This window comes from Amblyraja radiata, chromosome 15 (genome assembly GCF_010909765.2).
Source record: "Amblyraja radiata isolate CabotCenter1 chromosome 15, sAmbRad1.1.pri, whole genome shotgun sequence".
In the NCBI taxonomy this organism is placed as follows: Eukaryota; Metazoa; Chordata; class Chondrichthyes; order Rajiformes; family Rajidae; genus Amblyraja; species Amblyraja radiata.
In genome coordinates this window covers 12346154-12369698 of record NC_045970.1, presented here as the reverse complement: position 1 = coordinate 12369698, position 23545 = coordinate 12346154, and the positions used below count along the sequence as shown (strand labels likewise).

At 40.5% G+C, this 23545-nt stretch overlaps 1 protein-coding gene across 2 annotated transcripts in view; it reads left to right on the top strand.

Moving 5' to 3' along the window:
- inpp5a (inositol polyphosphate-5-phosphatase A) overlaps positions 1–23545 on the top strand; it is a 572966-nt gene that overhangs the window by 479477 nt on the left and 69944 nt on the right. For both annotated transcript variants that reach the window (XM_033033641.1, XM_033033642.1), the window contains exons 10-11: positions 21344–21439; positions 21522–21596. In XM_033033641.1, coding sequence (XP_032889532.1) covers positions 21344–21439; positions 21522–21596 — 171 coding nt within the window. The remainder of the gene's footprint in view (positions 1–21343; positions 21440–21521; positions 21597–23545) is intronic.

The window sequence follows — 23545 nt, the reverse complement described above, 5'->3', positions numbered from 1 at the left end:
TTTTCCTGAGTGGCTAAAAGATATGTATTTAGTTTAATTTAGAGATATAGCATAGAAATAGGCCTTTCGGTCCACCGAGTCTATGCCGACCAGCAATCACCTGTACATTAGTTCTATCCTACACACTTGAGACAATTTACAGAAGCCAATTAACCTACAAACCTGCACGTCTTTGGAAGATTGGAGGAAACCGGGGGACCCAGAGAAAACCCACGCCGTGAAAGGGAGAACATGCAAATCCCATACAGACAGCACCAACAGTCTTGACCAAACCCAGGTCTCTGGCGCTGTAATGCAGTAACTCTACCGCTGCGCCATTGTGCTAGGTGTGGGAATAAATAGGCAGGCCTGAGTTAACAGCAACATAGCCGGGCGGCACAGTGGTGCAGCTGGTAGAGCAGCTGCCTCGTACAACTCCTAAATTCTACCACTCCCCTGTACACTAGGCACAGTTTACTGTGACCAATTAACTTGCCAACTAGCACGTCTTTGGGATGTGAGAGGAAAACAGAGCATTCTGAGGAAACATTCTGAGGTTATAGGGAGAACATGCAAACTCCATACTGACAGCACCCAAGAAATGGATAGAATCCAGGTCTCAGGCGCTGTGAGGCAGAGATTCTACCAGCTGCACCACTGTTCATTACATTTGCCTGATAAATTCATGGAGACTCCTGGACAAACATAAATGTTCCCAGGTATAAACATGTGAGCCAGCACTTTGTTGATTCAACTTCCACATCAGAACTTTTAGATTATCATTTGTCTGGAACTGCTCAGAAGTGTTACATTTTCAGCAGTGCTATCTTTATGCAAGTGCTTTTCCTCCCATTTAAGATCGATATAGATCTCCAATGGCACACATTAAAAAAATGCTGCAAGTCCTCCTCGTCTCTTGGCCCAACATTTATCCCCGAGCCAACACTGTCAAAATTACTTCACCCATTTGGTATATGTGAGCCTTACTGGGTGCAAATTAGTTGTCATGTTTATACTGTGACGGGGCTAAACTCTGCATCTTAAGATTGAGCTGTGCATGGGGATTGGAATGCGTGCACGTGTTCCATCTGTATGTTCTATTAAACTTTTCAGCTTCATTTTCGATAGGAAAATTTGACATTTTTTTAGCGTGCTTCAAATGCTTTGTCAAGCAGCTGTCAACAGGCCAGTGATTAGGAGGCAGATGAGTCTGTATCAGGATAGTGTGGTCTCACTGCTGGTGGTGAGGTGCCCAGCCTACATTCTAAAGCTTTGCCCCATTGTACAATAGAGATCAGGAGCTCACTCTGTGTTGATGAGCTGCTGTCCTCTTTATCCAATTACTGAAAGCTAGGCCACTCTGTTAGATATTCCAGTCTGATAAACAGTATTAATCTTGCTCTTATTTAAGCAAAGAAAAACATTTTGGTGTTATAGTGCAGGAAAATCCATTTAATGAAGTGCTGCAATTTTTTTGGTAGTTTTATTCCATTGTTTTCATGCATCTGTGTATGTGTTACAGCTGAGGCCAGGTCATGACCTTTTTTTATAAATTTGAAAGAAACCCACAGATCAGTGTTTGCTTTTTGCTGTCATTTTGTTCTTTTAACATGTAGCTGTGCCCTTTCCCCTGTGCTGTCCAGGCAGATGTTGTTACTTGTTGATTGATTTATTTGGCATGAGAGAGGGGAGCTCTCCTGGGGCGGGGGAGGGGATGTATCCAGCAGCTCCTGTGAATCTGAAGTGGGAAAGGCGAGTATCGTTCACAAATCCTAGTGGAGTGAAAACGCTAGCTCCCCGAGGACAGCTTGTAGACTTAATTCATAACCTGATGCCTTCTGAGCTGCTTGCATCTCAAGGACACTTAATATCGAAGCACCACCTCTTTAATGGGCATCCAGTCGAGAATTAAACATGGAGCAAGGGTAGAGATAAATGATCAAAAGGCATCTGAAGTTAACCAAATCTCAATGCAGCCATGAAAAGTTTGTATTTTTGTCTAGAGGGGAAATAATTGTAGTTCTCTGGTTAAAGGCATAGGAATGAGAAGGAACCAACATTTACATGTGAGGTGAATATTCCTTTATCAGCTGTACCATTCTGATTTTACAATGTGTAAGAAGGAACTGCAGATGCTGGTTTACACTAAAGCAAGACACAAAATGTTGGAGTAACTGAGTCTGAAGAAGGGTCTCGACCCGAAACGTCACACATTCCTTCTCTCCAGAGATGCTACCTGTCCCGCTGAGTTACTCCAGCATTTTGTGTCTATCTCTGATTTTACTCTGTTCATTACCACATCCTTAATGTTACAGTGAATTATAGGTGCCTTAATAGGCATATAATGCCAGAAATATTATGCCAGGTATATTATGCCAGTTATATTAAAATGCCAGGTATATGAGATTAGCTTATAGAGAAAATTAATGGGGGGGAATGTGCATGTTCTGAGAACGTGCCTAGATTCAATGGGTCAAATCGCCACCTTCTATGTTGTAAGAAAATATGGAAATTTGATCCTTCAGTTGTTCTCTTTTGTGGGTTCTGCACTCCCATAACAAATAAGTTAACTCCCATCTTTGCTTCTACTGATGGCTCCGTACATGACACAGACCAGTGGATGTCTCTGCTCCATTCTGAGTCTGATCAAACTTTTGTCCCCATTATTGTCCCTTCCATAGACTGCCAATCTTCAAATTATTTCACCAACCATAGTTATACTAACACAGAAGAAAGAGATACCAAGGACTCTCGTATTGAGGAGAAATAGACTTGTTTTTAATGTTTATCCTACTTATACCTTTCAAACTCTCTCTCCCTGCAATGTCACGGTTGATATTTGCCAGATTAGTCAAATATTGATCAAGCTGATTATCATGGCAACGTTGTCTTTCAAGGGCAATGCTCCTTTTGCCACTTCCACAGTAGAAATAAAAGAAATTAACTGAGAGCATCCAACATTTTTGAAGATAATCAATGATGCTCTGCACTTTCCAGAATCCATTCATCTGCAAACAAATGAGTGCCTTGAAATTCGATTGCATGGCACTATATTTTTGTGTGTTCGTGTTCATAGGTTCTAGGAGCAGAATAAGGCCATTCGGACTATCAAGTCTACTCCACCATTCAATCATGGCTGATCTATCTTTCCCTCTCAACCCCATTCACCTGCCTTGGCCCCATTACCCCTGACCCGTACTAATCAAGAATCTGTCAATCTCCGCCTTAAAAATATCCATTGACGGCCTCCACAGCAATCTGTGACAACAAATTCCACAGATTCACCACACTCTGACTCAAGAAATTCCTTTTCATCTCCATTATGAAGGCATGTTCTTTTATTCTGAGGCTGAGGCCCTTGGTCCTAGACAGTTTACACCTCATTGACTTCTCCAATTTCAGGTAGTCCCTGCTTTCTCCTCCCCTTCTCAGCTCTCCCTCAGCCCACTGTCTCCGCCTCTTCCTTTCTTCATCCTGCCCCCCCCCCCCCACCCTCACATTAGTCTGAAGAAGGGTCTCAACCCGAAACGTCACCTATTTCCTTCGCTCCATAGATGCTGCCTCACGCGCTGAGTTTCTCCAGCATTTTTGTCTACCTAGCATGTACAATCAGATGCCTTTCAATTTATTTGAACAGGTCTTCCTCCAAGACCATCTTTCCCTTCATCAATGGAATATGGTAATTCTCTCCAATTACCACATACCATGGAATTATTATTTAGCAAGCTCCCAGGAATATGAAAGACAAATCGCTTGATCACTTCTTCTGCCATAGTCCAGTTACCGATCTCACCTTGAGGATAGTGGAGAATGCATTAGAATTAGCAGCAGGTGTGATCCTGCCTCACTAACATAAAGATCATGGCTGATCTGATTACTGCTTCAGCTCTGCTTTGCTGCCTACCTACAATGACCTTTCACCCCTGTTTTAAACATTGAGTCGTAGTTCTAGATTCTCTCACAAGAAAAAAGCATCCTCTCTCTCCTCAACCATCCTGTCAAGACCACTCAAGATCTTATGTGTTTCAACCTTACCCACTTCTAAATTCCCGAAAATACAAGTCTGTCCCACCTTTGGCCTCAAAAATATTGGCCCACTCCAGATATTTGTCTAGTTTAGTCGAATTAAGAATGGTTTCTGATGTATTGACATCACATTTTTAAACAAGGAGACCAACACTGAACACACTGTTCTAGATGTGGTCTTGTAAACACTCCATATGTTTGTCATAACAATGAACTTCAGATGCTGGTTTATCCCAAAGATAGGCACAAAATGCTGGGGTAACTCAGCTGGTCAGGCAGCATTCTGGAGAAAATGGACAGTAATCAGTTTCCCGAGCAATGAATGGTTACATTCCTTTAAATTCCCATTATTTGTTATGTCTGCATATAGGCCTCATCTGATTTTTTTCACTGGGATACCCAGATTACTGTGCAATCTCAGAAAGTGTAGATACTGTGCTTCATTTACTTTTCTTTTTCCTACCAAAATCAAAATTTTATAGTTTATTTTCCATTCACTGCATCTTTAGCCATTGACTTAACCATTTCTACTCCTTAGTAGCTTCCTTATTCTTCACAAATTACTTTCCTGCCTGCGTTTGTGTCTTCAGCAAACGTAGTAGTCATATCTTTCCAACTTTGACCTGAGCCATTTATAAGAATCAGAAACAGCTAACCCCCAACACGGATCACTGTGGCAAATCACTGTTACATCTTGCCAACCACAAATAGACCAAATTATGCTTAATCTCTGTGAACAGTTACATAGTTCATTGAAAGTGGCATCACAGGTAGATAGGGTGGTCAAAAAGGCTTTTGGCATATTCATCAGTCAGAGCATTGAGTGTAGAAATTGAGAGGTCATGTTGCAGTTGTATAAGACGTTGGTGCGGCTGCATTTAGAGTATTGTGTTCAGTTTTGGGCACCATGTTATAGGAAAGACGTTGTCAAGCTGGAAAGGGTACAGAGAAGATTTACAAGGATGTTGCCAGGACTCGAGGCCTGAGCTACAGACAGAGGTTGAGCAGGCTAGGACTCTATTCCTTGGAGCGCAGGAAGTTGAGAGGTGATCTTATAGAGGTGTATAAAATCATTAAAAGAATAGATCGGTTAGACACACAGAGTCTCTTGCCCAGAGTAGGGGAAATGAAAATCGGAGGATATAGGTTTAAGGTAAAGGGGGAACAATTTAAGGGAATCTGAGGGGTAACATTTTCACATAAAGGGTGGTGGGTGTATGGAATGAGCTGCCAGAGGAGGTAGTTGAGGCAGGTACTATTGCAATGTTTAAGAAACATTTAGAGAGGTACATGAATAGGACAGGTTTAGAGGGATATAGGCCAAAACGCAGGCAAGTGAGACTAGTGTAGATGGGACATATTTGTCGGTGTGGGCAAGTTGGGCCGAAGGGCATGTTTCCATGCTAAAAGACTATGACTATCACCAGCCAATCTTCTATGCACGCCAATATGTCACCTCCTCTGCCATGACTGTTATTTTCTACAATAATCTTTGAAGAGTTGCCTTTTGGAAATCTGTCTAGTATATCCATTCACCTTTATCCAGAGCACATATGGCTGTATTAAAAGAACCCCTCTAAGCTAGCCAAACAAGCTTTCCTTCTTTCATGAGTATATTGACTTATCTTGATTTTTTCCGAAATGTCCTCCTAAAACATCAGAGATTTTAAATGTTTTCCATCTAGGGTAAATGGCCTACAGTTTACTGTTATCTCTTCCCCCATTTTTTTTAAATAAAGACATACAATTTACCATTTTCCAATCTAATGGAACCTTACCTAAGTTCTGGAAAATTACATTAAATGTACTAACTATCTTAGTCACCATTTCTTTCAAGAATCTGGGATAAATTCCATCAGGTTCTGAGTACTTGTCAGTCTAAATTTCAATTGAAGGGTCTCTGGTGATAACTTCTGCTGAATGTGAAGCTGTCAAGATAGTCTTGAAGTGATTCCCTGGGACTCTTATAGGTTCAATGCAAATGTACCCTATAAATTAATGCACCCTATAAGTTATAAGTTCAAGACAATATGTCTTGGCATATGTGCGGCTGCACTACAGTAGGACATTAACAAGGGTAAAAGTAGTTGTCTGCTGATCATAACTTTGAAGTGAATTGTTAGCAAGAAGTCAAAGATGTTGAAGGCCCCCTTGTTGACAGGTCACAAAGCAAACTAATTTCACGTCGCCCTTTCCATCACTGAAAACATACAAAATATTGAAGCATGTTCGATCACCTGGTAGTCTGTCTCATCATCAGTCATTGAGGCAGAGAGAGATACAGCACAGAAACAGGTTATTTGACTCAGCGATATTGCACCAACCATCAACCACTCATTTACACTTATGCTACATTAATCACTAATCTTTATTCCTTTAATATTCTCTTCAATTGACACTGCAATTTTAAACTAGTGTCTACCACTCACCTAGGCACCAGGGGTAGTTTAGAGTGGTCAATTGATCTACCAACCTGTAGGTCTTTCACGTACAGGAGGAAATCAAAGCAACCAGAGGAAACCCATTTTGATCACAATGAGAAAACGCGCAAATTCCACAACGAAAGCATCTGATATAGTTCAGTGTGGCTTCCCTGCTCATAGATGTGCTCGATCTTTTTTTCTTGCAGGGAACAAAAGTAATTATTTGAGCTGCAGAAGGTGACATGAGGGACACATCTTAAATAGGTGGTGTTGAAAGAATGCATCATTTATTTTAACTACATTTATTTATTACCTATGGCTGGGAATAAATGCACCAAATTGAGATACTTCAGTTCAAAAAACAGGGAGATGACAGCAAAATGTCAAGGGTCATCCTATTGGATTCTAGTTTGTAGCTGCATGGAAACTGCTGGAAATAAGGAAAGTAGGACTTAGAAAAATATTTTGTGATGCCAGGATGACAGGGTAAAGAGTAATGGCTTTCCTGCCCGTGCTGTGAATTGAGCAGTCCCCATAACTGGCGATTCTGATGGTCCAGTACCTACATAGTTTTCTTTATTTCATGAGAAAAAGAGGTAACATTAATTTTGTATTATTTAAGACGCAGCACTGCAATTTTTAAATTATGAAGTCATTTGATGAAGGATATAAAGAGTAAAATAATAAACAGTTTGAATCTGATCCAAACAAAGTTATGAAAATTAAGCGTGAGCATAGGAATCCAGATGCTGATTTAAACCGAAGATAGACACAAAAAGCTACTTTTTGCGTTCCTTTCATTCACCTCTTACGATTTAGAAAATGTATATGAAGATTCTAATGTCCACACACCTGGCCATCCAATCACACTTCATAGCAAAATAACTGCACCTGATTTTGTTTGAATATAATTGTATATTCACAAAATATTCATGATTTTCTTGTCTATTTCTTTCTGAATGGGGGTTGTATTTTTTTTTACGAGTAGATTAGACCTGTGAGCTTCTTTTATGCCTCTTGGATTATGATAAATTCCATATGTTAACTTTCCTGAAAAATAAATCATTGCTTTCAAGGAACTCTCAAAGGTGAGTAATTAGACACGATTTTCCTTCAATTGTCTGCTTACAAGACCTTGACAAATTAGCTTTATAACTGCTTTGTAACACCCATTAATCCCTTTTGGAGGGTTGGAATTAACATTAATTAAAATTCTGGAATTATTTCTTTCCACATTTATACCTTTTCCATGGCATTTTAAACCCCAGCAAATAACCAGTGTAAGTTCAGAGACTGTTATTTAAACTGTCATATTAATTTTGATTTTTTTAAACATTTAAGGGCATGTCTCACTTGGGCGTCATTTCACTTAATTTACGCGACATCATTTATGTGTCATGACGTGAGGGTCGGGCCGCGTACGTGATGCGCGCATGGTGCGTGGTGACGTAGGTAGTGACACGCGGTCTTGCGCGCCCCCCCCCAGGATTTTGGGATGTACAAAATCTTGTACAAATGACGCCTAGGTGGGACAGACCCTTTAAGCTACTACATAAAAATGAGGTCTATTTTTATACATTGCAAAAAGGTGAACAAGCACAGAACACTCAATGTTTCTGTAGAGCAGCCAATAAAAGAATATCAAACTAATTCAAATTTAAGCTCCATTAAAGCAAGATATTCATGTTCATATGTGATAGGAGCAGAATTAGGCCATTCAGCCCATCAAGTCTACACCTTTCAATCATGGCTGATCTCTCTCTCTCTCTTCCTAACCCCATTCTCCTGCCTTCTCCCCATAACCCCTGACACCCGTACAAATCAAGAATCTATCTATCTCTATCTTAAATATTATAGGTACGCTGTAAGAATTCTGACATTGGGTCTTCATGATCTTATGAGTTAAAAGCTCCTTCCTTATAGAAAGAGATTTGCATGGTGATAACCAGTCAGCTGCACAGAGACCGCTCACGGTTTTCGAAAGGAAATAAAACTGCTATTCAGGTTTCAAATAAATAGTGTTATGGTATGTTTCGAGCAAAATCTATTTCAGGAAAGTATTACTTCGTTGGCTAAGTTAATTGACTCTACATGCATCGATAGTGATCACTGTGTAATGATAGGCATCTGCTAGCTTTTTATTAATAACGTGATGGTAACAATTCAGTTTTGATTGTCTGTGGCTAAAACTGATTTCCTGCTCAGTACAGTAAAAAATAAATTGGATTTATTAAAAATTATCCTGTTAAACTATCAACATATTAAAGGAATGGCATGGTGGCACAGCGGGTGGAGTTGCTGCCTTACAGCACATACAGTGCCAGAGACCCGGGTTCGATCCTGACAATGGGTGCTGTCTGTACGGAGTTTGTACGTTCTCTCCTTCACCATGTGGGTTTTCTCCGAGAACTTTAGTTTCCTCCCACACTCCAATTCACTAGATTAATTGGCTTGGTATTAATGTAAAAATTGTCCCTAGTGTAGGATAGTGTTAATGTGCAGGGATCGCTGGTCGGTGCGAACTCGGTGGGCCAAAGGACTTGTTTCTGCGCTATAAACTCAAATAAACAAGGTGTAGCATTCAAAACGGTGTTGACTGCTAACTTGGTTTCCACAGCATGATGATATTTTATATCTCCCACCAATTCTAGCATTATTCCTGAAAAAAATCGAGTTTAATTTTTATTCCCATAATTCAAGGAATATAGGCAACATTTGTTAGTGGAAATCTGGTGATTGAGATGAAGAGTAATACAGAATAAAACATTTATTAATTTGATGCCACAAAGGAGTTTTTCAACTCCATCCATTATCAAATAGTGAAGAAATTACATACATGGAAAAAAATGATGTGGTGCTGAGATAGAGGGTTAGCTGTTATCATTTTAAATGGTGAGGCAGACAAGATGGGCCAAATGGTATAAGCCTGCTCCATTTATCTATGTTTCAATATATATGTATGAAATTGAAAGTGCAAGATGACAATCTGTTTGGAGAGTGGAGAGACACCGGTGTTAAGGATGTGTGTCAGGTAACATTGGCTAGCAATTCCTTTTCACATTAAGCAGTTCAATTTCTTATCAGTGCAGCAGATGAAATCTAATACTGCACCCCCACCCTGCAGCCCCACCAACCTACCTAGCATTTGAATGAAACAAATTAAAGGAATCACTTTGGAAGAAAACCTTCCTATTTGGAAGGTTCATGTGAGGAGTAATGTATCAGTCAATTGGCATTGTTATGGTTATCTATAAACACCATCCTGGGACTTAATTTGAGACATGGTTAGTTTAGACAACACAGCCCGCAGTGATTTGAAGTGTGGGGTAGTTCCTATCAACAGGAATACATTATTCACATCCTCCGCATTAATACTCTGATATGCCCTCAGATTGCATCAAAAACCTGCATGTTTCCGGGTATAGATTTACTCTGTGAAGGAGATCAGTAACTGAATGCTGCAGCCACCCTTGCATTAACAGAATAATTAATTGGATCAGACATAAAGAATTGACTTCAATTGACCTTTATTCACTGATCTCCTTTGAAAGTGAACAAAAGGCACAGCCACGTGGATACTAATGGTGTCACTATGCTCTCCGGAGGTGGTCCACATTCCCGCCGAAACGGCAAGCTAATAATAGCTGGATGAGACCTCGCGATTGGCCAAACTAATCACAGACATTTACCATGAAGTCAATGCATATAAAATGTCTTTCGGACAACATTTTTATTTCTCGAAAATGGAAAAAAAGTACAACTGATTTGCAAATGTTCTTGCTTTAGATGGCAAAGAAACATAGAATGGAGTAATTTCTCACGCTCCTCAGCTAATAACTTAACACATTTCTGCACTGATCTATTTTTGTGGGTCAGAATACGCACTCCTGTTTGTCTTAGAGTTGGAAATGTATGTTATGTATCCGTTTTTATTCATTAAGCAAAAGTACTATTGGGTACATCACCATTTTTTAACAAAACGAAAGATAATTCTTCAATTTCAGATAACTTTGGACAAGACACCAATCTTTCAGATAGAACAATAAGATCTCCCTTCTTAATAATGTGAAAAAAATTCCCATGGCACATCTTCCAAAAAGAGCACTTGATTTCCCCGAGTGTCTTGGCCAATAGTTGTCCTGCAACCAGAGGACATAGGTTTAAAGTGAAGGGGAAAAGATTTAATAGGAATCTGAGGGGCAACTTTTTTACACAAAAACTGGTCATCATCATTGAAAACATCAATGGGCACAGTGCCTTACAATGCTATGTATGACAGTGATCGCAACTTCTACTGAAGTGCGGATGGCCGTTTGCTCGCTAGGAGCTCATCTGCCCTTTGACAGGTCTTGTTTTTGGTCCTGCTGGGGGTCCACAGGCCCCTCCTCACCTGGCAAACTAGGCGGGGCAGATGGTTTTGTCGCTGACTACCCGACCATGGAGCAGGTAGCACGGGATTACATGGTACTCATGGCGGGGGGGAACTCCCCCCGACCTGACCAGTCTGGAACATGCTGCTAGAGGAGGTAGTTGAGGCAGGGACTATCCCAACATTTAAGAAGCATGTAAACAGGTACATGGATAGGACAAGTTTGGAGGGATATGGACCAAATGCAGGCAGGTGGGACTGGTATAGCTGGGACATGTTGGTTGGTGTGGGCATGTTGGGCCGAAGGGCCTGTTTCCACACTGTATCGCTCTGTGACTCTATGACTCTGTAACCATTATCACTGAAACTACCTAAATGGTGGTTTATCCTTTCTGTTAGTTGCGAGACCTTGCTGTGTGCAAATTGGTTGGTTTAGTTCCTCTGTGCGATGGTAACAGTGATTCAGAATAATTACATTGGCCTTGTAGCTCTCTGGGCTCATAAGTTTATGAATGTTGCTACTTACTTACTGAGTGGATTTCTTATTTAAGTTAAATACAGAATTTTCTTTTTTTTTAAATGGTTCCTTCATTGCATGTCTGATGTTTGGAATGTTAATAAACAATTGTTGCAAATCTCATTCACTGGACTCGATTGAAGGTTCAGCATTTCGGTAATCTTTGCTTAGCTTTGTGTCATTTTCATTTCATGATAAGAAGTTTCAACAATGAGACACGGAATAAAACTGTAACTAAAGGCTAAAGTTAATCTATTTTAAAACCAAGCAAACAAAGTTTGGATGTTATTCAAGTTCTGTCAGAATGTTAAATAGACTGTTACCTTTTCGATGTCAGGATGAGTGCATGATCAATTCGAAAGGCTTACATCCAACAGCATTTCCATCAGCATATCTCTTATTTCTATTCTTTTCTTTGGAATTTTTGACACTTCCAATTCCTCCCTGCCACTAACCTTGCTACTGGAAAGATTCATTGGAGGTTAATTAAATCCATCATCAAAACAACGAGAAGCCAATGAGGCATATAATCACTGAAATAGTAAATTAAATGATGCAATTGCTTTCCCTTCCATCATTCAACGGGAGGGCAGGGGCTGTGTTATCAATGCAGCTGACTGTATTGTCTCACAACTGGCGATGGGCACTTCTAGCCCCCAGAGAATCTGGATGCATGTGGTCATAAACCAGGTTTTAATTTGCACAAACATAGGAGATTAAACTGTATCAGCTCTTGGGTCCTACAAAGCTTCATTATGTGGAAAGATGACACTGTTAAAGAATAAAAGAGAGGTTATTCCCAGCTGGAATTAACAGCACTGCCTATTTGAGATGTAAATTAATACAAACAGGGTTACTGAGTGGAACAGAAAAGCCAGGACTTTGATCTAATTTGCCAAAGCACTGAGCATAATTAAAACATACACAGAAAGAATGCAGTTATCTTGCATTTTAATAGGCCGTAGCATCATTAATGTAATTAATAATAACATGTTTAAAAGTAGCTGCTGCTGTCAATGTGAGCATGTGTCTGCAGCAGCAACTGGCAGCTGTGGGCTTCAGCTGGCATAGTTTGACATGGAGAGACGGTGGTACCAGTAGCACTCGTCACTGATCGGGGAGCCTGGCGCGAGATGCTGCCACACCTGCCATTCATCACGGAGCCGACACTGATGATGATTGATGGAGGTCTGGAAGCTGGGAGCATTTCTTACCAAGGACTCACTGTGACTCGCGCAGAGTCACCAGCTGTGCGTTGTTGCCAAGGTTTTTTGAGGATGAGGCTCATTTCTCTGGAGCTTTGTCTTAATCAGGCTGTCATATTCTCAAAATTAATTAAGACTTTGTAAAAGGAGCCACTGAGCTAGCTCTATTATAAATGCTCACCACCAAAAAGGCAGGAAGACATCTTAAGCATAAAACATGGTATTGTAGTTGACAAAGCTGGTTAGGAGAGCCCACCGCAAAGATTATTTTCCTTTATAGACAAAAAAAGCTGGAGTAACTCAGCGGGACAGGCAGCATCTCTGGAGAGAAGAAATGGGTGACGTTTCGTGTCGTGACCCTTCTTCAGACCCCGAGTTACTCCAGCTTTTTGTGTCTATCTTCGGTTTAAACCGGCATCTGCAGTTCCTTCCGACACATTATTTTCTTTTATGATGGATTACAACTGCTGATTGTGAAAGCCTATTTTGAAATTAATATTAATATAAACTCTGTCATGTCCCTGAACATGTAATGGGACCATGTGGACTGTCACTTTAAGTACATGGAAAAGCGTGTGTATCCCTGTTACCCTGAATAGATCATGTGATTAAGCCAATCGAAACAGGTAACAACAAGAAGTTGCAGAGATGTTGTAGGATATAATGATTGTTATGGTAATGTTTCCTTTCCACCGCTGATTGGTACTTTGGGGTTCTTTGATGTTTGTAAAGGTCAAAAGAAGCTTGTTTACTAAAGGACTAAATTGCAAAACAAGTGCGGAGGCATATATTTCCAAATTACTATTTGTGCCCAGAGAAGAACAAGGTGAATTTAGTCAATACCACAACAGTTCAATCTTTGTCCAGTGATCAGCTATTAATTATACTATGATGTCAATCCATTTTTGGTTAAGTGCGGCTTAGTGCTGTGCTAATTGATCCTTTTTAAAGAATAATGGTTATTCAAAAGTCCTATGTTCTGCTAATTGATTCTTCTGACAATAACTGCAGTTCTGTGGAAATACATGACCATCATTCGGTTTGCTTATTCTTTTCAGATTTATCTCCGACAGGATTTGTTTTACTGTCTTACCCATTAAAAACAATTGCAGGAATCTTATTTCTTCCAGAATCACAAGAATGTGCTCCTTTCAGGGTGTGTGCACATTGGTTTAACTAACATCTGTTTCCAGATGAAATCGGGCAGACTCTGGCTGTATCCATCCTCATAGCCCTCGCCTTATCCCACACCATTGTTCCCAATTTCATGCTATCAGAGAGGCCGCATGTTTTCCTCAGCCAAGTTGTCAGATGCATAAAAGCTGAGGAGCAGGGTCACATTTAGAGGGATGGGCATGAAAAATTGGTAAAATGTATCGGAAGCCCACCCACTGGATGGTTGCTTAGAGCAGCTCAGATTTAGATTGACCAATCCCACTTTTAAATTCATTTCCTTGCCCACGCAGTTAAACCCAAACTCTCGACACTTGCTCGGAAATCGGAGCGGACTGAACACCATTTCTTTCAAAATGCTGGATCAAAATGTACAACATAAACACTCCATAACACTCGAATGATCTCGTACAATTCACTGCACCCCCTTTTGTTTTCAAATTTCAAATTTTATTGCCGTTTTGACAAATTCACACCCCTTACCAATAAACTAATGACAAGTTTATGAAATTGAATTAACACTGTTGCATATATCGGCAAAACAAAACAAGAAGTTGAGAGGTTTTTTTAATCGGGTTTCCCAAATTTCTATGTTAGCGGGACATTTTCTTTATGAAGTAAAATTCTTCTGAATTGGAAGTCATGACGCTCCAAAACAAAGCTCTTCGGTCTGACAAATGTTATCGTGCATGTCTAAATCTATCTCACTAATGAACCTCCAGATTCACGCATTGTTGAAAACTAAAGCAAGTGTGTTCGGCATCATTAGAATTTCTCCTTTTGAGGCAAAATTGTAGTAACCGCTCTCTTGAAGAAATGGAGAGCTTTATCCTACACTTCATGGACGTGTCATGCATTTTGTATGTTAAACAGTCTCATGGACATCTGTCATGATTGGTTTTAATCTGCTAGCTAAAAGTCTGGATTTAATCTTGCATTACACCTCTTTGTACTGCAGTCAGTAAGTGACAGTAGTGCCATGAAACAATGACTGTACTCATTCCATCCAATATGCCATGTGGTAGACCCTTTTTATGGAGCAGTTCTTTAGAAAAGAATACAAGACAATGAAGCATCTGGTGGGCTTTTCCTGTTTCTAAGTTTTTTTGTTAGTAATTCTACTCACCCAGGCCGCACATTTCTCCCTTGATGCTACTCACCGAGACAGGGTGTGTCAACCTAGTGGTGAGAGGTCAACAGGCCAAAGTGATGAATTTTTATGCTGCTGTTTCTTATGTTTCTGCTCAGTCACAATTTTCTGCTTGCTGTGCTAAGGTTGAAAGGAATCACAGTGAGCAATTTGTCCTTCTGAGCAGGGAATTGGATGGCAGATGAGTTAAAATGTGGAAATCACATTGAGTAGAAGAATACACAAATGTCGTCCTGTGGAGAAACAGAATACTGCTGTCAGGGCTTAACACAAGCACTACATTGGAGATTTGTGGCTCTTGGACAGACTGGATTGACAAATGAATTTAATAACAGTTTTAAATATTGAATAACACCTCAGCAGGAGCTGAGGGGTTTACAGATGTGTGCCAGGTGTGCAGCTGGAAAAAAAAGACATAGTATTACTATAGCAAGATTATAGCAGAGTAATTTATTCATTCACATGACCATACTACAATGTGCAATGGTGGACGTTTAGTAATTAATATTTTTACATTGTAATAGCGCAGTATTCAATAAACACCCATATTGAGATGGCAGTGAGATTGTTGAGAGATAGCGCAGCCTGCAACGTGTCTGTGCAACCACCCATTTGCCTTTGATCGCATGTGGGTTTTTAAGTTTTCAAGTGGTCATTCTTCAAGCTCTCTGCATTTCAATGCCTCCTTGAATGTTCTGGACTCCTTGATTAAACATATTATTCTAGAAATAAATGAAGTCACCAATATGTTTTCACACTCTCTTCATTTTTCAGGTTAATCTGGAGCCCTGATTGAGCTTATTAAGTCAATATCGCTCCATCATTAAAACCAAAATGTTGTTATTTTAAAATTACTTCTTCAACAATATCGATTAATCAATTGGTCTCATTACCCTTTTTATGACATTATTATGTTTTAGCTTTCTAAAAGGTTTAAATAATAGTTTCATAAAATTGAAATCCACCAACTTACAAAATGAATCTCTTGAATTTGGGAATATATTAACAGTTGTAATATTGTTGGTAAAGTCCAAAAAACACAGGCTGGCACTTTATACATTTCTTTTCTATATTTTACTTGTTGCCGCAAGTAGCAACGGGGCAATAATTCTCCTGTCACCTCTTCCAAAAATCACTGCGAAATGGAATGTAAACATCCTATGTACTTACCAACCACAATCTCATGCAGTATGAATGCCATAAAAGCACTTGGTAAAAACCATGATGCAAAAAGGAAACCAGTTGTAATTAAACCAGAGACTAACACTCACATCTTTTGTAGATCTGATTTCTTGTGTATAATCCAGTATTTGAAAGGCTGTAGATCAGGAGGAGAACTGCACCAAAATGGAAGTGAAGCTACCCTGATATCATTTTTGAATTTAGTTGCTTCAGAAGGCATGAGAGTAATGGATTATTTATTTTGATCAGCGGTGTAGGAGATTTTTTTTTTTTAACTTAGAGAAACATTAAATCGGTTCAATATTAAACCAGTCCGGGTTCTCAGGAGGTGCTTTAAAATCATGACTTTGTTGAATTGTGCCGACTTGGAGGTTGGTACAATGACTTTTGACAGTGACAGTAACTCTGCCTTGTCCTTTGCAGTCCTTTTTACCCATTCACTTAGGAAAGCAGCTTAGACGCACTTAAGCGCATTAGCATTTGGATGCTTGGACCATATTGACCCTTGATTGGAAAGTTTAAATGACTGAAAGATGGACCGATTTGTTAGGGCTTTAGAAAGCTGGAGGTTTCTGCTTTGGTTTGTTCTGGTACTTGTTCTGATGTGGTGCAGCATTTAAAGACGACCTGGCTGATTTGTGACATATGAGTCTAAAGGGCTCTTTGGTTTGATGTGATTAACTAATCTGTGCTTTGAATTTAAAACTCTGAGCCAGTTGTGTTCAGTATGGGAACGGGCTCTTGTGTGGATTATGTCATTCAAACACAGATGGTAAACTGTTCCTTGATCAAACGGGGGGGAAAAGGACAGAGAGTAATGGTTTGGTTTGAGTGCTCAGTGGTGTGTGGCTGAGATCATTTTTACATACAAGGATTTTCAAAAACATTTGTGCTGCATTGATTAGATATTGATGTATTTTAATAGCTTCAACGCGTACTGACGATATGGGACTTTTGTTCATATTTTAGTGGTTTATCAAAATGACAGTGCAATGAACAATCTGTCTCGCAGAAATTTAGGTGGCAGGCATTTCTCCACTTTATATCCCTATTGCTTGGTCGTAATTGAACCAGTCTTGGTAACCATATGAGTTTACAGTATCCTATTATTACCATATGGTCCACCATGGCCTTTGCTATAACTAGATTAACCTACTAACTCAGTTTAAATAAAGCTTCCAATTAAATCCTTATTTTATCTGTTGAGTCCATCAATCTCAAATGTTCCAGAAGTGCACTATTAGAAGAAACACAGAATGTTGTTGTGTAATGTGCCATTTATGCATATCTGATAGTCATAGAGTGATACAGTGTGGAAATAGGCCCTTTGACCCAACTTGCCCACACCAGCCAACATATCCCAGCTACACTAGACCCACCTGCCTGCATTCGGTCCATAACCCTCCAAACCAGTCCTATCCATGTACCTGTCCAACTGTTTCTTAAACGTTGGGATAGTCCCAGCCTCAACTATCTCCTCAGGCAGCTTGTTCCATGCCCCCACCATCATTTGAAAAAGCTACCCCTCAGAGTCCTATGCAATTTGTTCCCCTTCACCTTAAACCTATGTCCTCTGGTCCTCGATTCACCTACTCTGGGAAAGAGATTCTGTGCCTCTACCCAATCTATTTCTCTCATGATTTTATACACCTCCATAAGATCACCCCTCGTCCTCCTGCGCTCCAAAGAATAGAGTCCCAGTCTACTCAACCTCTCCTTGTAACCAGACCATCCAGTCCTGGCAACACCCTCGTAAATCTGCTCGCTATCCTGTAGTTGTTCTAACAAAACAACATTAGATTTTGTGCAAAAAGCATTGCGTGTATGTGGAATGCTGAACAAACTGCTGCAAGAAGTAACAGGGATCGCAGAGAATGAACACATTGGCTGGAATTAAGCGATGGATCTTCAATATAATCCAGGTCTTGTCACATTATTGTTGCTGGTGAGAGGAGGTGGAGAAACGTGGCCACTCCAGTTGCTCAGCACTCTGACACAGGCTTGTGGAGGTGTATTTGAGGAAGAATTTGACCTTTCTACACAAGAAGAGTTCCAAGACCTTGTGGATTTTTAGCTGGATTTGCCCAAGCCTTTTGTTTTCCAACCAGATAATATCTTGATCCTTGAATGGCAATGCTTTTCTACTCATCGTACTCTGTTAAGGCTGTGTTGAAGTGTCTTGCAATGCATTACAAGTGTCCTTATAAGGCAGTGTTGTTACAGGCAGAACTTTAAATACCAGCATTCAATTTCCTTGTAGAAATTTAGCACACCGTCACAAGGAAAGTGATACATTGCAAACGGTGCAGTGAAGGGCAGATCACGGTTAGAAATGCCCCAGCTGGGATATCTGGGGTAAATCTAATTGATGGTACTGTTTGTCTAAGTAATTATACTGCAGTCCTCAGGGAGATTGAGACCACTCTGAGCCCAAAATGTTGGCTCCCTAACTGTAGCATAGCGGGGCCAGGCTACTCAGCCTTTTGGTATCGCCACATTTTACATTTGACAACCTAGAACATAGAAAAGTACAGGAACATACCTTTGGCCCATAATGTCTGTACTGATAATGATTCCAAGACTAACTAATCTCTGGCCAAGCTGGCCATCCGTGAGTCAAGGTGCCAGACTGTGGAGGGCTCTACCCGTGCCGGCTGCCTGCCCCTTTTCCGGGGATACGTCCATGCCCGGGTGCAGTTAGAAAGGGAATACGCCCTGTTTACGGGCACCCTGAGGGTGTTCCGGGACCGCTGGGCTCCGCAGGGTGTAGAATGTATCCTCAATAAGGACTGTATCATAATTGTATAATAGTTTATTATGGATATTTGTTTGTATTGTATTATGGTGGTGGGCTCTGGCTTGTTTTATTGCAGTGTAAATATTATATTTTTAATAATTGAATACATTTTTTGTAAAAAAAAAAGACTAACTAATCTCATCAGCCTGTACATTATCCAAACCCCCCCCCCCCCCCCCCAAACATTCATATCCACATAACTATCTAAAAGCTTCTTAAATGAGACTATCATATGTGCCTCCACACCAGGCAGCACATTCCAGGCACCCACCACTCTGCATAAAACTCTTGCCGCACACATCGCCTTTAAACTTTGCTCTGTTCACCGTAAAGCATGGGCTCCCAACCCGGGGTCAATTTACACCCAGGGGGTAAATTTCGGCTACCCAGGGGTAAGTCTGTTGATTCTGGATTTGTACATAATGTTCATCATTGACTGACTGCGTTTGGATCTGTTATACCGGTATCTGTTCATCATTAGTTGTTCATAAATAAGTGAAATAACATTGTTATGTGCTATTTAAGTTGCCTGGGGTAAACGGGATGAAAAAGGTTGGGAACCCCAGCCTTAAAGTCATGTTTTCTAGTCTTGGACATTTCAACACTGGAAAAAAGGTTCTGTCTATCTATGTTCTTTGGAAGATAGATGCAGTCCACATCATCTAAGACCTTCTCCCAGAAGCCCAAGTCTTTGACCCATTAACTTCAACAAGGTCAGCTGTAAGATTCAGTACCATCAATTTTCAAACATTTGGGGAATAAGTTCAACTTATTAAACCCCTTATTTGCCTATGTAGATGGCCTGACTCCCATTTTAAGACATTTGACACAAATTGTCTCAGGATTCTTGTGGATTCAGGTGGAAGGATAATGAATGTTTAAACAACTTGTGAAACACGATCTCCCACGTACAATATATTAAAAAAATAAGGTGTATAAAATCGTGAGAAGAATAGATTGGGTAGATGGAGAGTCTCTTGCCCAGAGCAGGGGAATCGAGGACCAGAAGACGTAGGATTAAAATGAAGGGGAAAAGATTTCATAGGAATGTGAGGGCTAACTTTTTCACACCAAGGGAGGTGGGTGTATGGAACAAGCTGCCAGAGAAGGTAGTTGAGGCTGGGACTATCCCAACATTTAAGAAACAGTTGGACAGGTACATGGATAGGACAGGTTTGAAGGGATATGGACCAAACGCAGGCAGGAGGGACCAGTGTATCTGGGACATGTTGGCTGGTGTGGGCAGGATGGGCTGTAGGGCCTGTTTCCACGCTGTATGACTCTATGACACACTTATAAAAATTATTCCTATCCGAGCCATTAGTCACAAGTGCAATAATTCTCCACTTTGTACATTATAGCAGTTGACTACCACTGCCATCTCCTTTCATCACTGCCCCAGTGGCCCACGTTGCTGCTCCACTTCTCCGCCCAGGACAAACATTCTTGCAGCTGCTGATAATGCAGATGTGCCAAAACTTACTGTCTACAAATGGACAAGTTACCCAATTGTAGGCGTCAGTGATTCTAATTGAAATATGAGGCATTCTAACTGAAATAATGTAAATGGCGTCACTAATAACATATTAGTAGACCTCATACCTTCCATTAAGGTTATGTGCCACTTGTACTATGTTAATTTGGGTCCAGAAGATGTTTTTCTCCTTTGTCTACAATTATAGCCACTTCTTTCGTCAAACAAAAAACAAAAGAGGACCTCCACAAAAGAGGACTTCCTGCAAATCATACATAATTTTGTTGGACTGAATTATGTAATATATTACATAATTCTGAATTCTCTATAACTCAACAATTCATATAAAAATACTCTTAAACATCTTAGCTTCACTGCTGAATATAATTGAAGTATATCATAGTGAATAAATATATTTTCACCAATGTCTCGAATAGGAGAAATTCAAATTTAATCATTCCTTTGTTTGTTCAAAGACAATCAATCTTCCAGTCTGAAGAAGGTTCCCAACCAAAAACACCACCTGTGCCTGTCTTCCAGAGATGCTCACTGACCTGCAGAGTTAAGGGGCTGTCCCACTGTATGAGCTAATTCAAGCGTTTTCCCGAGTTTCCCCTGATTCGAACTCGGTGAATTACGGTAATATCCGCTCGTAGGTACTCGGGGCTCTCGTGGACGTTGAAATATCTTCAAGAGTCTTCACGAGCTTACCGCGTTTCCCGAGTACCTGCCGTTAGCGTTACGAGCCGCTAAGAGACGTCCCAAACTTTGATGTACCCGCTACGTACATTTTACGTGCTTACCACGAGTTTGATTTTTTTTAAACTCGGGAGAGCTCTTGAATTACCTCGTACAGTGGGACAGCCCCTTGACTCCAACACTTCTGCACAGGATTCCAGCATCCCTGTGTCTCCAATTAATGTATTTTCTGCATTACTTTTGGGTCACTCTATCTTCAAAGTTGAAAGTGTATCAGAGAATGTTTAAATAACCTGCATAATAATTTGTTACATCGCCTTTACCAAGACTTATTTTAATTATTTTTCAGACACTCTGTGCATCAGCAACAATGCAAACTATTCGAGCGGCAGACACCAACCAAATAAACAAGCTAATTTTCTGTGAATCAATGAACGATCGGAAGGTATGTTTCACGTGCAGTCCAAGTGTTTATTGACGGTCTTCATATAGAATCTGTATTACAGTACTTTTCCTTTCTGCTATAGGTTATGCTTCAACTAGAAAAGAAGCTTTTTGATTATTTTAACCAAGATGTATTTCGGCAAAACAATGGCGTTGAGGTGAGAATTTAATTTGCTTCTGAAAGGGTGGTTTACAACATTGTTAACTCTGAACTGTCTCCTAACCTGAAGCAGTGGCAGAAGTTGAAATGAGATTAGCTTTTGATACTTGCCCTGATTAGATCCACTGATCTAACGAGTGACGGTTTGTTAATGTTGTTACACACCTTTTCATCACCCATTACAATGTTAGTCAATTAAATTACCTTGTTTATTGAGTGCATCTTTTGAAGCACAATTAATGTATCCTTCCTGATTTTTATTTCATTTGAGTACACTGTATAAATTGGAAAGCTGAATTGAAATCTTGAAAACTTAGAAATGACCCCCAGTGAGTTTACAGAAACTTGAGCATGGAAAATGTACAGTATTCATAAGAAACAGTTAAAGGTGGCATGGTGGCGTAGCGGAAGAGCTGCTGCCTTACAACGCTTGCCGTGCCAGAGACCCGAGTTCGATCCTGACAACGTGTGCTGTCCATACAGAGTTTGTACGTTCTCCCCCGTTTCTCTGAGATCTTCGGTTTCCTCCCACACTCCAAAGACGTACAGGTTTGGAGGTTAATTGGCTTGGTATTAAGTGTAAAATTGTCCCTAGTGTGTGTTGGATTGTGTTAATGTGCGGGGATCGCTGGTTGGTGTGGACTCGGTGGGGTTTGCTTCTGCGCTGTATATCTAAACTAAACTAAACTAAGTTCTGTACAGGAATGAGTAAAATATCCTGGAATAATCTTTCCAAATAGGATGCTGCCCAGAAGTCTTTGATCTTAATTAACACCGCTTCTCTTTGTTCCTGGGAATCTGTTCACAGAACTGCAGGTTCAGGCTTGCACCCATCACTTTAAAATGCCGCTCCCTCAAGTTGCTTGTTCCATGTTTGATTAGATTATAGGCAGACTGCCAATTCTGTGATAATACAATGAAGGGAGGGGGGGGGGGGGGGTCTCTTCTTCCCAAGGGGGTGGAGTTTTGAATTTTGAGAAGGGATGTCCATTGCTGCAAATAATCATTCATCATTTTTAATTTAGTAGACGGAGGGCAAACTTTGTCAAGGAATTCTCTCCTTTGGTGATCAATTATCTGTGTGCCAGTTATGTGTGAATGTTTATTCTCAGTTACATTGAAGATTATTGAACTCATTGCAGAACAATAAGAAACAGTCCATCAGGTAATTGGTCCTATTCTCATGTTTCTCTTCACATCCCTTCTTATCATTTATTATCTTTCCTTCTCTTCCATCCTGCCCTTAGTCCCACTTCTTCCCGAGTGCTGCCACACAAAGCAAAACTGAACAGCTGTGGTTATTATTGGAACATCGAATAATCACATACTTTTGCTGGGGATTTCTGCTCTTACAAGAAATGCTAACCGTGGTACATGGTGGAATGAATCACTTCCATGTGTGCTTGAGCAGTGCTGAGAGGACGGACATTATTTGTGTGTGCATTTTGCTTGCCTATGTGAAATGCTACTTGTAAGTTAATGTGCTTGGTAAGGTACTGCTAAATGATTAGAAGCACCATACCTACCCTCCTACTTTGACAACCCATTGGCTTCTAGTGTCCTTGCTTGCACTGCATTTCTGAGGAGTTCTTAGCCCCCTTCGGTCATGGCTGACCATGGATGTCTCCAGGGTATTATTCCTTATATGGAGGATGCCGGTACGTGACTTTTTTTAACATGGGGAGACTGGTGCACAGACAGCCACCCCACGGTCCTTGACAGATCTGGGTCAGGATCCAGTGGCATTGAGTCCAAGACGACCGGAGACCCTTTTCTGCTGCAGCCTTCATCCGCCTTCCCAGCCGTTGTGACGCTCCACTAAGGTCAACCATCGTCTTCCGCCTATTCCACCATTGTGGTCTTGGTTGGATTGCTCTTTTTCAGAGACCTCCCCCTCGACCTTACCACCATGAGTGACTCTACCAGGAGCATATCTCCAGATGGCAT